The sequence below is a fragment of the Chenopodium album genome, chromosome 11 (genome assembly GCF_948465745.1).
Source record: "Chenopodium album chromosome 11, dcCheAlbu1.1, whole genome shotgun sequence".
NCBI lineage: Eukaryota > Viridiplantae > Streptophyta > Magnoliopsida > Caryophyllales > Amaranthaceae > Chenopodium > Chenopodium album.
This window is the reverse complement of record NC_137844.1, coordinates 58,668,467-58,682,051: the sequence shown is the minus strand read 5'-3', so window position 1 is coordinate 58,682,051 and position 13,585 is coordinate 58,668,467. Positions and strand designations below refer to the sequence as shown.

Here is a 13,585-nt window from a genome sequence, read left to right as displayed (position 1 = left end):
GACGGATTTATGGACCCACTTTCAACAAATTTGTTTTTTCCTTCATTTGGGTGATTTTTTAAAATTACGTTTTTAATTTTGACTCCTAAATTTAAGTGAGACGGTCTGTTTTTAGTTTGAGTTACCTTTGACTTTGAACTTTCTTAACAAAAAAATGTTATTTTTTCATTTCAAAAAATGTACACCATAATGAAAAATTACTAATACCTACTGTCCTATCCCTTCGATCATCTATGCTCATTGAATTTTGACGAGAGAGAAGCAATTGAAATTATAGACATGATTTATTCCCATTTCAATTAGTGAAAGATTAAGTTAATGATTAAGAATTGAAATCACGCATTGAGAAATTCAATTAGTGAAAGATCGTAGTATAAAAGATGAAATAATGGTCATAAATTTGGCACATTCACAATAATATTTGAGGTGATTTTTTTTACAAGATTTCAATTGTGAATGACTTTTTAAACCTTCCTAATCACCAACAGGAAGAAGAAAAACGATCGAGAAGGGTAGTATGTTCATACTTGATACACTCCATGTAATCCATCTTACCTTCCATTATAAGAAAAGGTCAATTTTTATTTTATTTTTAAATGTTAACCTAAATACAGTATTTGATTAAGATAAAGTAAATGTGATGAAATTTTCTACACACAAATAAGTAATTTTTCTTTTTCTAGAGTAGCCACTACTTCTAGTTTGAACTTTGAAATGTTAAACTACCCAAAAAAAAAAAAAAAAAGCAGCAGTTGATTGCACTAGTTGTATGGGATACCAAATTACATCTTTCCCTTTGAAGTCAGGACCTTTTGTTTTTACAAGCACTTCCGTAATGGTAATCGTATCAATTTTTGTTATCCAATAAAATTTGTGCACTAGTAGTACAACATCATGCTATGGCGGCTATGCATAGTGTCTTCATTTTTCGACCCACTCAATCAGTCCCCTTACTATAAGAAAATTCAAGTTTATCTCATAGATAAACATGATCTAGGGGTGATAGTGTAATTTTACCAGTTAAATTTTATTTTGGTGTTTAGAGAGCCTCAAGGGCGGGTGATGAGAATCAATCCCAAGATTTCTTGGAAGGGGGCTCTAACCACTTGAGCTATCCCTCACTCTCATAAATCAGGTAAAGCCATAACCTGATCTCACCTAAAATCAGTTGAACTATCAATCTTACAAAAGGTTACTTGAGTTCCTCATATCTCTCTGATCACATCCAATCAGATATATGATTGTACAGAACGATGATCTTACAGCATCAAAGGGCAGCATAGACGGGTTTAAAATAAGTTAACCAACTCAGTATCTCACCACCAATGCTTTATTGATGCTAATGAGAGTTGCAAGTATATATCAGGCATTCAGCAAATGTTTACATTCTCCCTTCAATTTCGTCGCCTGGTTGTGAAAGAGTCCATCAAAGATAGTCTTCGATAAACATTTTTGAGGACAACTTAAAATAGACAATGTGCAAAAAATAGGTTGAAACTCTTATTATCTACAAAGAAAAAGAAGATACTTTGCCACAATATGTACAATGCGTCAATGTACATAGGAAGTTTATGTTACTTCGTAATATCTGGAAAAAATTTACAACGAATGAAGCAAGAAAAAATCAACCAACCACAGCAAGCAGACTTTGGCGGACAGCAGGAATTGAGCATAGAAGGGAGCCAAAGATTCCAGTGAGTGCATACGCAATTGCACAGAATGGGAGTGCCTCCGGTTCCTTTGCTGACAAAGCTGCTGTTCCTAACCCATGAGCACTGTATTGAACACCAAAAATGTAGTTTTAGAATTAGTAAAATGAGCAAAAGCGCAGTGGTGTTAGATCTTCCGATGAGCTGTATTGGGAGAATAAAAGCAAAACTGAACCACTGAAATCAATAAATCTTGACCATGTAAAGGCCTTGAACCACATACATTAAGAAGTTTGTTAAGTTTGTTAATATGTATTGGTAAAGTAACATATATTATTGTAATGATATTGCAAATAAGGCTTCAAGTTATATTGGTATTGTGAAACAACATTTGATAATGCATAAGCTTAGTGTAAGGGACTTATAATTTGACCAAAAGAAATTAGCAAGAATGACTAGTGTATGGAACAAAGGGAGTTTTGTATAAGTTTGTCACCTAGATGCCGTAGCTATTCCTCGAGCTATGGGATCGCGGAACTGTAGCTTATCAAGCACAAATTGCACAAAGTTGGCCCCAACAAGACCAGTCAGCACCACCACAGCAGCAGTAAGGGACGAATTTGTACCTAAATAAGCACAGTTTTATCAAGCTTTCCACTTCCAGCACCAGTTAAAGAATGCTTGGAACAAAAAAGACAAGTTCCTATTTGTCAAGCTTACAGTACAATGCATGGAGCTTTTACCTTCAAATAAAGAGACAATGCTGAGGGCCAAAGCCACAGTGATACACCGTGGTAAAATCGAGATGGTCAAAGATCGTTCAAGCCCAACAAGACGCCCTACAAGTGCAGTTGAATACAAAGAGAATAGTGTTGCGACAATGATAGAAGTGAAGATCTCTGCTGCATGCCTCTTCACTAGCTGAGAAGTATTAAACACCAGAGGTTACAGGTCAAGATATTAATATTAAGACAATAATTTTAGCAACAATGATAAAAACTGGTGGGAGAGGATTTTATTTCATCACCTTTCTCTGTTTGAACATTGAAAAGGCAAAGGAAATGATAACTGATCCCAAGAATCCCATCAAAATGTCACCAGCTCCAGGGTTTGTTGACACCTTGGTTAGATAATATCCTTCAAAGACACCACAGTCATAGTGTATTAGCGTCAGCCTAGGAAGAGATAAGCAAAGCCTATCCTGCTTATTTTTGCAAAAAGAGCTATCAATTAGATTTCCTTGTACCCTAACAACCTCATGTATACGAAAGAGGCTTAAGAGGGAAGAAGTGATGAAACCAAGAAGACCCTGGATTGAAAAAAATTACAAAATAAACACACATTGAGTCACCGTTACAAAGATACACTCCGATTTCAGGTTTTTAATTTCACCTGGCATGACTAAGACAAAGTATTAGATTACTATAGACTCCAAGCAAAGTTAGTTGCAAACCTAAAACGGGATCCATTCCAGATTTTGAGATGTACCCAAAGGCAAAGGCTGCCAAATCTGCTGAAAGTGCACAACAGATAATTGGATGAAACAGCATCTTTAGGGCAGAAGGTAACCTAAATACAAAAGAAAAGAAGGATAAATTTTTACCAAATTAACAAGGTTCTAGTCATTTTTCAGTAAGAAAATTCAGAGCTGTGAAAGCAAAATCATACCCAGAGCCAATTATGTAACCTAGTACTGTTGCTGCAAGCAAGAAAGGAAGGCAGGTGCGAGCAGCAGTTCCCAGTATTGTTGGGTATAGGTATGCGCCAGCAAATGATGCAATGAAAATGCCACTCCAAGCCCACACTTCAGTAGCAGAAAAGGGAGGTGGTTTTGACATAGGCTCAGCAGGTATCATTTCTGTCTTGACAAGGTTCCTCACAGCTATAGCTGTATATGCAGCAACACAAAGTGAAGCTAGCCATCCACCAGCTACAAGGAACACATGATAGGAATACAGACATTAATCAGTGCTTGAACCATTAAAATAAGGCATAAGAGTCAAAGCCTATAGGCCTACATGCTAAAGGAAAATGAATTATATCTTGTATGTATGTAGTGAAGAAACATTTCACACAAATTAAATCAAATGAATCATATAATAAGGTGGTTAGTAGTGATAGAATTGGGGGTGAATTCATTGAGCACATAGCACTTGAATAACCATGTTACAATTTTCAAACTGCCTCTACTTGTAGCTGACGATATTTGGTTGTGCACGAACCTATTTATTGCAGTTGACGTGATCTATGTCACATGATCTTTTACATCTTCAATAGTAATTATGGTGAAATAGACCATCTTCAACAAGTTTTCGTACCCCTGTGAGGCTGTGATACCAAATTTTAACAGCACGCTATGACACCTTAGTAGCACTGTTTTTCAATGCACTCAGAAGCTGAAAGAAATTATGGCCTCAAAGGTCATAATTTCTGAGAAATTCAGAATCAGCATTTATTGAGCAATACACAACTAATGCACGAATTCAAATCAAAGGACAGTTTCATTCAAAACAAGCTAAGATGAAAGCAGAAGATTGATGTACTGAACATACAACTGAAAGGGCAAAAGAAAAGTAAGAAAGGAATTACGACAGTTTTTAACAGGACTTACACCAAAATGGAGCAATCAAAGCATGAATATAAGGGGGCAATAAGTGCGAATACCTAAAATGCCAACAATCTTCAATCCAGAAGCCGCGGGTATATCTCTAACAGCAAGAGGCAAGATTACCAGTGAAGGAACATAGAACAACGGAAGCCACCTTTGAATGAACAAAAGGGCTGGTTCAAAAAAGTTCATCAAACTCGCTGCAGCAGCCGGAACTATAGTGTCAAGGATCGTTAGAACTGAAAATGTACAAAACATTCCAAATAATGCACTTGGGAATTGAATTGATGCAGCTACAAAAGCCTGCTTCAGCAACTTATCCATTGCCAATATAATCCCCAGTGAAACAACCAAATGCAGAACACCTACCACCTGATTATATCAATGAACACCAAATCACCATCATTTTCTAAGCTAGTAAGCCATTCTAACAACAACCCGCCAAAAACTAACATTCAATCAACATATAAATTATATTTAGTACCTAATTACATCAACAAAATGCATAATGTCAATCAAAATTTGAGCTTTAAAATAACCCACCTCAATTTTAATCAAATCAATACATAAATAATATGTATAGCAGATCAATAGTTCTTACTCGTATAAACTTATATACAACCGGTGTATTGTAAACAGCACGACATTATAAATACATTGGTAAACAATAATCCAATTCAACCATGACATTATGAATACATTGATAAAAAAGAAGTTGATACTCACAGTTTGAAAGATTGAGGAAGTAACACCATCTTTAGAACTAGAACCAAGTGATTTTGCCAAAATTGATCGATTTGAATGGGTTTTATGAGGACCCAATTGCAAAAATCGATACCCAGAACCAACAAATTTAATGGGTACCCCTGATTTTTCATTATTTGATTGACATTTAATGGGATTAACACCTACATTAAAGGAAACCTGGGATTTTCCCCTAACAAATTTTGTGTTCATCATTTTGCGATTAGTCAAAGGGCTAAATGATAGATTAGTTGTTGCAACTGCCATGGCAGTAGCCATGGTAGTATAGGATGATAGTATTGAGAGGGTTAGTTTGAGGGTAACGAAATTTGTGATTTTGGTGGGGTTTTTGTGGCATATTTTTTGGTTGAAATTCTCAAATATTTTTGTTTTTGTGGGGGCCTTAAACTGTTTGTATGGATACAAAATGGCCGTTCTTATCAAAGAGCTAAGAAGGGGTAATCTCCCGGAGAAATTTCTGAGTGTGGCTTTGATTAGTTGAATGTGTGAATGATGATCATTCAAGAGGTTATCTCACTTGTTTTTATCTTGGGAATAAAGGAAAAGGGTCCCCTAGTGTCCCTCTCGACATTAATAGAATGTTGATCAGATAAAAGTATTTTCGGATTAAATAAAAGTAGATTAGAGCTAAACTTTACTTGTGTATTGTGTGACCAAAATATTAGAGAATTGGAGACCCGAGGCCAAATCCTAATGATCTAGCTTATTTTCGTCATAAACTCAAAGTCATTAATCCTCATAATAAGCAAGTAAGGTAGTGTTTATTACACCATATTAACACTGAATTATCTTATCTAAATTTATTAGCCTTTATATTATATTTTTAAAACTTATTACCCTTTATGAAAGGAGCCTTAATTGTACATCTACAAAAGGACATATAAACAAACTTTTGGGATTTGGTTAAGTGGCTTTTCTATATCAATAGAGACTATAATGAACCCTATAAAGAGAATATTATTAGGAGTATATAGATTGCCACCCATAATTATATTGCTTATTGGAAAATTATATGAATGATGATTCAATTATTGATAAATCAAAATTGAGAAATTATAAATAGAAGTATAGAATTGTACCTTATGAATTAAGAATCTTGGAATCATTGTCTTCATTTGTGCTTGAAATGCTACTCTATGTAACATCAACCTCGAAAAATTGATAGAAAGGACCGGAGAGCAGTGCATTGCTGAAAAATAATGAAACTCCAACAACTTTGAAATATTAGTGTGAAAATATACAATTTTTAATTTTTTATAATTATAATTATCTTTGAATTCTACATTTCTGCCTATAGCTTAGACGAAATAGAATTTTAACTAGAAAAGTGGTCATATCCACTTTCTTAGGAATAGATATTTATGAGACTGATTTAGGAAAGTATATCAATGCAAAATCTTTGTAAACATATAATATCTACCTTTTTAGGTTTATGGCAAATCCTTTGTAATCAAATACTCGTACGAAGTAGGTGTAGTACTTATAAAAAATGTGTTACTCTTATCTTACGGAGTATTATATATCCATGAATGAATACATAATGGAGAAAAGCCGGATTTTATATAAAATAAATAATTTAATTGAATGTTACTCTGATGACATACTTCATACGAGTAGAATTGAGTATTACTTTACAGTCAAAATTTTACGCGGTTATTAGATCAGATAGTCGAGATAGATTGTTAAGCTAATTTTATTTTATTTTACTAGTCTACAAAAAAAAAAAAAAAAAAAAAAAAAAGAAACAAAAACTAGTCTATTACTATGAAGTCAGCCCATTGGACTACTAGAGATCCAATGAACCTTATGCTAATCCAAGAAGGGCCTTATTGGGTCAGTGAGGCTACTATGTAAGATGTGAATTTAGGCCCATGCAGCCATTCTCGGATCTGCTTTAATTTGGAGCTGTCTCGCCTTCCCCAATTCACGATCTCATAATCAATCATAAACATGAACTATAATGTGAGATAGAGAAACTAAATGAGGGCAAAGAGTAGAATTTGTTATATATACCTAGATATATCGTACACTCGGAATTATTTGTTCATTTAATCAACAAATAAGCAAATACTCGTAATATTTTTACTCATGTATTAATTGAATAAGTAAATGACTCCGGCTCTCGATTGTTTTACTCCGTAATATTCTTCTTGGGACCATTATTGGAATGTAAGTTTGCAAGTAACAGTACATACAAGATACTGACAAAACAAGATTCATTTGCATGTGTCTGAACTCGAAGTGTTGTAAGAAAAGCAAGTGACTAAGATGTGACTGGCTAATTTTAACATAGTGACCTTTATTATTTATATTGACCTTATATAATATTTCATTAAAAAAAAAATTAACCTCTTATCGCTTATATATTACCAAAATGACTTTTATTTTCAACATAGTGACCTTCGTTTTATTATAGTGACTTTTTTTATATTAATAAAACAACCAACCATAGTTTCTCTAATGTTAGTGGTCCACAATAAATTAGTGTGAGCCAGGTTCATTTAAGAATTTATAGGCTGGCCCAATGCATGATGGCCCAGTGTAGGTATGCAAACAATTTTGCTACGTTTTGGGAAGGTTGCCCAACAAATTTAACCCCCAATTTTTAGTCTTGTGAGAAATGTAATCAACAATGTCGGTTGTCTTACACCTTTAAATATTTTTAATTACTTCGATTTTCGCCGAATTGAAATTATTTAGACAAATTGTATTTTGACATTATAATGGTTTCGGTAAAACACAATTATATCTTTTACAAAGTTTTAATCATGTACTCATTTTATGTTTTTTTTTTTTTTAAAAGTGCCCTTACTTGACTTTTTTTCAGCTATGCTCCTATACTACTTTGTTCAGGGATTGTGATTTATATGTAAGGTTAAAATATAGGCATTTAAGTACTTGTTAAAAAAGTCTCAATGTCAGTTTTTCGGAGTATAATACCGAAATTTCGTATCAATAATTGTGTCAGTAGGTTTGGTGGACTTAAAAAAAACAGAGAGAGTACAACTTTTAGCGCAATTTGCTAATCAAATGTTGATTACATACTCTGTATATTAACATCATACAAGACGCTGTTTTCTGAAAAATGAGGATCAAATTACACTTGAGCTAAATCAAGCAAATATGACACAAAACCAAAAATGATGACAGTATCTTTCATATCATTCTAATTTACAGAAATTAAGATCGAAATACTAGAGTTTGGAACTATTGGAAGGCAGCAAGTTCTTCAAATTTCTCCTTAGTACCTTCCCTGCTACTGATTTCGGTATCGACTTCACAAACACCACTTCCCTCACTTTCTTGTGTGGCGCTACCTGCAACAATTAGCATCACCTTAATGTTCCCCTATATATATTCGTCGAAATTGATTTTTCAGGTAAGAGTGTAACCATGTCTGCAACGTATTTGACAATGTCGTTCCTAGACAGTAAGCTCTCCCGCTTCTTCACGACAAACGCCACCGGTATCTCCCCAGCTTTGTCATCAGCAACACTGGATCGGGCGCAGATACGTTATAATTCAGATGCTTTGTTTGTTTTTGATAATGTCGTAGATTATAAAAATGACAATAAAAGTACTGATACTATGTTGTTACTCTAGTACTATTTTTGAGAATTGAGATAACACTTTTGTAAGTGAATGGACATTACACATTTCAATTATATGCACAATTTTACGTACTTCTTAGTGAATAATACTCCGTACTACTTCATAGTAGTTTAGTGTATAGAACATACCCAGTAACTGCAACATCAGCTATTTCGGGATGAGACATCAGTATAGTTTCTAGATCAGCAGGAGCAATCTGTAGATGAGAATTTGAAAGAAACCCGAATTTCTGTTAGACTAAAATTTGACATACAGTAAAATTAATCCTAGTTAAGAGTATGGGGTACATTTTTTATTTTTTATTTTTATTTTTTATTTTTATTTTTTATAGTACATACCTGGAAGCCCTTATACTTGATAATATCCTTCAACCGATCAATAACGTATATGTAACCATCATTGTCAAAATACGCTATGTCCCCAGTAAGTAACCAACCATTTTCGTCGATTGTTTGTCTTGTGGCCTCTGTGTTGTTGAAATATCCTGTCATTCACAGCAGGTTTAGCTTGTTATGATCGTGTAAGGAATGTACGTACTTAATTCCGTATGATCAACACCTATGATACATACGTGGCTCAGGTACTCGTGTTAAACATAGGTATGTACATACATGTCCAAAGTATAAAATTCCAAATGTTCGTTTGGTGGAATTATGTACACTAGAATTCCAAATGTTCGTGTCCAAAATTATGTACATTAGCAAGTAGTGTCTATGACTCAATGTAATGCACACTGGAAGAATGGCGGTGTGTCACGTACCTTTCATTATACCAGGTCCGCGGAGTAACAGTTCTCCAGCCTTCCCGGGTGGCATGCATGAACCAGTAGTGCAATTAACCACTTTAGCTTCCATATTTGGAGCCAAGAGGCCTATTGAAGTGTACTTGTGAGTTTTTCCTGGTGCATTGAACCCACGAGTTCCTACTGCTGTTGTCTCAGTCATGCCATAACCCTGCATAATGTTATTCACTAGATTATTTATTTGCACCTGAAGTCAAAAGTTTATTACAATAGTAATTGAAAAACTAATTCAGGAATCCATTTTCAAATCAAAATTAACCCCAAAATAGGTTAAAAAAAATAATTTAATTAATTATTAATGAGTTAATCAAGATTCAGTGTTCATGATACATTCTTTCGTGTATGAATAGTTACAAGATCCCGTTACCAAATGAACCTGTCAAATAGGTTGGTATGATAATAAAGGTTTAATATTGGATCGTTTTCAGTCAATATATGAGTCAAATCTTAATATTATTAAGTAATTCAAAAGTACTAATTAAGACCCTAGCTTTTGGTTAATATTTTTGGATTATGAATGGAAAAATATTACTTTGTATTCAAGAGTATCAAGACCCTAACTTTTAGCTAGAGCTAATTTGAATAAAGATGACTTTTCTTTTCATGATCCAAGAGCACCCCTACTCACCCCCGAGTCATTTCTAAGAGACGAACACCTAATGTTACCCTTATTACGTCACAAAATCCCCAAAATGCCCTCATATATGTCACAAATTTTATTTTATTTTGTTTTTTAAAAAAAAATACCCTTTGGAGTAAAATTCTCATTGCCCTGTGTCCTAGAGAGATAGTTTTATTCATCACGTCATACAAAACTAGAAGAAATAAAATACGCAATGAAAAGTGAATAGAAGAATGAATAGTTGAATACTACTTGTAGTATAAATAAATGCCATAGTGGCCCATATGAATCAATAACAGTACTAGTAATAAAGTTTACTTACCTGAATAAAATCAACAGTAGGGAAAGTGTGCAAGAAATCAGCAAGAATTTTAGTAGTTAAAGGGGCAGCACCACAAGAAACCTGCTTCAAACTGCACAACTGACTAACCCCAAAAACATCACCTAAACTCTTAGCTTTTGCTGTCAATGCTCCCAAGATAGGTGGAACAAGAGGAAAATGTGTCACCTTAAACTTATCAATCACTTTAATAACCTCATTTAAATCAAATTTTATCATCACTACTATATTAGTTCCCAAAGAAATCAAACCAACTCCAAATAATGCAAGCCCATAAATATGAAACATTGGCATAACAGCCAAATATACATTTTTTTCATGATCCATATTTTCTTTATATTGTGATGCTTCAAATCTTACAAATAACTCCACTGTTGCAATAAGATTTCTGTGTGTAAGCATAACACCTTTGCTTGCACCACTTGTACCGGAAGAATACAGTATTGCTGCTGTATCATCTTGGTTGATTTTAGGGGGTAAAAATGGAGTCTTTTCATGAATTTTACCAAAAATGAGGTTAGAAAACTCAGGAAAATTCTGGGTTTCTTCTCTAAAAAGGACATTTGTAGGAACTTGAATGATTTTTAGGCCTAAAGATGATAACTTTTCTGCATTTCCAGGTAGAGTAAAGGCTAATTTTGCATGACTGCTAAGTGTTTGTTTTTTTGCCTCAGAGAAAGAAGACAAAGGATTCATGGGTGTAACAATGGCACCCAGGTAAACAATACCCAGAAAAATTATTGGAAAATAAATTGAATTTGGTAAGAAAATTAATACAACATCACCCTTAGAAATCCCCATTTGGTGGAGCCCACATGCCATGGATTTAACAAGAGGAAAAAGTTGAGAATATGGGATTGAATACCCAGATGAAGAATCAGCAAGAACAGAGTTGCTGATGCCATTTTTATGGTAAGAGAAAATGTGAGAAGCAATGTCAAGAAATGGGGTTTTTGGGAGATTAATTTTGGGGTGTTTACTGCTGTAAATTCCTGTTTCTGGGGAAAACCAAGAACTGTAGTATTGAATTTCTGGGTTTTTGATGGTTTGATGATGAGTGCTGATGGTTTCTGCCATTATTTATTTTTTTATTTTTTCCTGTTGTCAGAAAATAAAAAACTAAAATTTTGTTGGGAGGATGCAATGTGTGGGATGTTTTGAGTGTTTTTAAAGAGTTGTGAGGCCTAATAAATGCTTTCGCCCCGCAATTTTAGCCTGACTCGGATTGAATTCGGATTAGTTGAATCGAGTTTAATCTAATACGCTCTGCTTAATTTAATTAACGACTGATTACCCTCGAATATTAAACAAACAAAAAAAAAAAAAAAAAATTACTCAGTAGCCAAAAATGTTTGTTCAGTTGACATTTATACTCATCACATTTATAATTTGGCAGACTCACGTTAATTGTAATTTAATCCTTGTTGAAGAATGTGAGGGGTGCACAATTAGTACCAAGTGGATGTATTGACTAATGGGTAACAAGGTTGCGAGGGATTCAAGATTCAACCCTGCCTATGTTGCCTTTGAATTCAACGGCAAAATTTATTACTTTTATGACTATTTTTTAAAACATTTTTTTGTTGGATTTTGGTGTATAGTGATTGAGAAAATGACGCGATTTTATTTCAATATCAACCGAACACATTTAACGAGTTTATATAAAATACGGAGTGGAGTACTTAATTGATACCTATGTAATTTTTATCTGTGAGAGATGGTCATTAATCTTTAATTGTTAATAGACTGTCATACGACAACATTATCTATAGCAATAATTATTTCGCATCTCCAGGTTAACAATATTTTAAGAGATTAATATGGAATGCTTCATCAAACAATTTACTATTTAGAATCATGAATACTTATCACTTTTAATAAAAAAAAATAGAAAAAAAATAAACAAATCGTGATGTTCAACCATCAAACGAAATTCGATTACTGAAAAATTTAAATCATAGATGTCTAATGTTATACTCCATAATTTTAGAATGAGAATTTTTTGCAAGTTCACCATAATTCATACTCATGTAATTATTTTTATGGTACTAGTAATGAATTAAATTTGTGTAAAAACAGAGTGGAATATAAGTGTAAATGGGGTGTTGCCAGTCTTCTCAATATGTTGGAACTCTGGGAAGCACTCCTAATAAATTGATGGGTATGACTGCTATGCCATATTAAACGTGATTCATGTCACTGTATAAATTTATACGTCTAACTTTCAATTGCACAAGTAGCCGCCTCATGGGTGTCTATTCGGGTATGTAGGTCGCATTTGGTAAGGTCAGGTCGGGTAGGATTTATTTCAGTGTTGAGTCATGTTAAATTGTTGTGTTGTATGAGTCAAAATCTTAATCAGTTTTTTTTTTTTTTGGCCAAATTGAATTGAGTTAGGACCTGTTTTGATTGACTGAACTGAACTTATTAGAGCTGAAATAAACTGAACTAAATAATTTATGAGAGAAGGAAATTTAAAATTGAACTTAACTAAACTTATTGGAACTGAAGTGAAGTGAAAATAAGCTGAAGAGAACAGACCCTTAGTATAAGGTTTGTATGGGTCAAAATTTTTATGTGTTCCATCACATTCAGGTGATGAATTACAACAAAGGAAAAAATCCTCAATCAATTTCTGTTTTACTGTATGTCTACGTTGCAAGAATTTCTCATGTTTGACAAGAAATTTTGTCTTACATCAAAATATTGGCAGAAAACAACTATCTTTTTTTTTTTTTTTTTTTTTTTAGGAAATCACATATTATACGAGTATATCCTAATATCATGCGTACGATTCCATACTTGATTTGTATAAAAATCAAAGACAAAAAAAGTCATAAATAATTAGAAAGACAAATGTTGCAATTAATCGGAAATAGAGGGTGACAAACTATCTAGCTAGTCAGTATCAAAGCATAGGTGGTTGGAAACAAGAATGAAATAGTGCACCGCACTTCAAGCATCTAAAAATCTGAAATAAATGTGATTAATTTAGGTTGACGGAAGGTGGAAGCATCATCTCCAAGTCTTGCAAAGAAAAACTAGTAAATTAAAGTGCATAATTTAGCTGGCTTTGCGGCATGTGAAGAACTCAATAAGAATGATGATGCCATGATATGTTGTTGACCCTTTAAAAGTCAAAACTATTGCGTAATAAACTTTTCTACTAAAATGAATCACTAACCCC

General features: G+C 33.6%; 2 protein-coding genes across 2 annotated transcripts; both read right to left on the bottom strand.

Annotated features, from left to right (window-relative positions):
- Positions 1-1,478: 1,478 nt before the first annotated feature.
- LOC145567953 (plastidal glycolate/glycerate translocator 1, chloroplastic-like) lies at positions 1,479-5,463 on the bottom strand. Its single transcript, XM_081627384.1, has 8 exons — positions 4,984-5,463; positions 4,314-4,629; positions 3,318-3,579; positions 3,103-3,218; positions 2,677-2,786; positions 2,393-2,570; positions 2,146-2,275; positions 1,479-1,775 (listed from the first exon to the last, which is right to left on the bottom strand). Exons 1-8 carry the CDS (start codon positions 5,278-5,280, stop codon positions 1,625-1,627), a joined length of 1,560 nt encoding a protein of 519 aa, XP_081483510.1. The 5' UTR covers positions 5,281-5,463; the 3' UTR covers positions 1,479-1,624.
- A 2,541-nt stretch (positions 5,464-8,004) lies between these two features.
- LOC145569437 (4-coumarate--CoA ligase-like 6) lies at positions 8,005-11,522 on the bottom strand. The gene is made up of 6 exons (XM_081628778.1): positions 10,381-11,522; positions 9,395-9,587; positions 8,973-9,118; positions 8,763-8,830; positions 8,415-8,517; positions 8,005-8,339 (listed from the first exon to the last, which is right to left on the bottom strand). The coding sequence occupies exons 1-6, from the start codon at positions 11,473-11,475 to the stop codon at positions 8,217-8,219; spliced, it is 1,728 nt and encodes a 575-aa protein (XP_081484904.1). The 5' UTR covers positions 11,476-11,522; the 3' UTR covers positions 8,005-8,216.
- Positions 11,523-13,585: the final 2,063 nt, after the last annotated feature.

What these genes read in the sequence shown, in the direction of transcription:
- LOC145567953 (XM_081627384.1), bottom strand. Translation starts at nt 5,280, where the DNA reads ATGGCTACTGCCATGGCAGTTGCAACAACTAATCTATCATTTAGCCCT. An exon ending in CTTCCTCAATCTTTCAAACT is followed by an intron (nt 4,630 to 4,983) that starts GTGAGTATCAAC and finishes TGATATAATCAG; the next exon opens with GTGGTAGGTGTTCTGCATTT. An exon ending in GAAGATTGTTGGCATTTTAG is followed by an intron (nt 3,580 to 4,313) that starts GTATTCGCACTT and finishes TGTTCCTTGTAG; the next exon opens with CTGGTGGATGGCTAGCTTCA.
- LOC145569437 (XM_081628778.1), bottom strand. Translation starts at nt 11,475, where the DNA reads ATGGCAGAAACCATCAGCACTCATCATCAAACCATCAAAAACCCAGAA. An exon ending in CGGACCTGGTATAATGAAAG is followed by an intron (nt 9,119 to 9,394) that starts GTACGTGACACA and finishes TGTGAATGACAG; the next exon opens with GATATTTCAACAACACAGAG. An exon ending in TCAAGTATAAGGGCTTCCAG is followed by an intron (nt 8,831 to 8,972) that starts GTATGTACTATA and finishes TCTCATCTACAG; the next exon opens with ATTGCTCCTGCTGATCTAGA.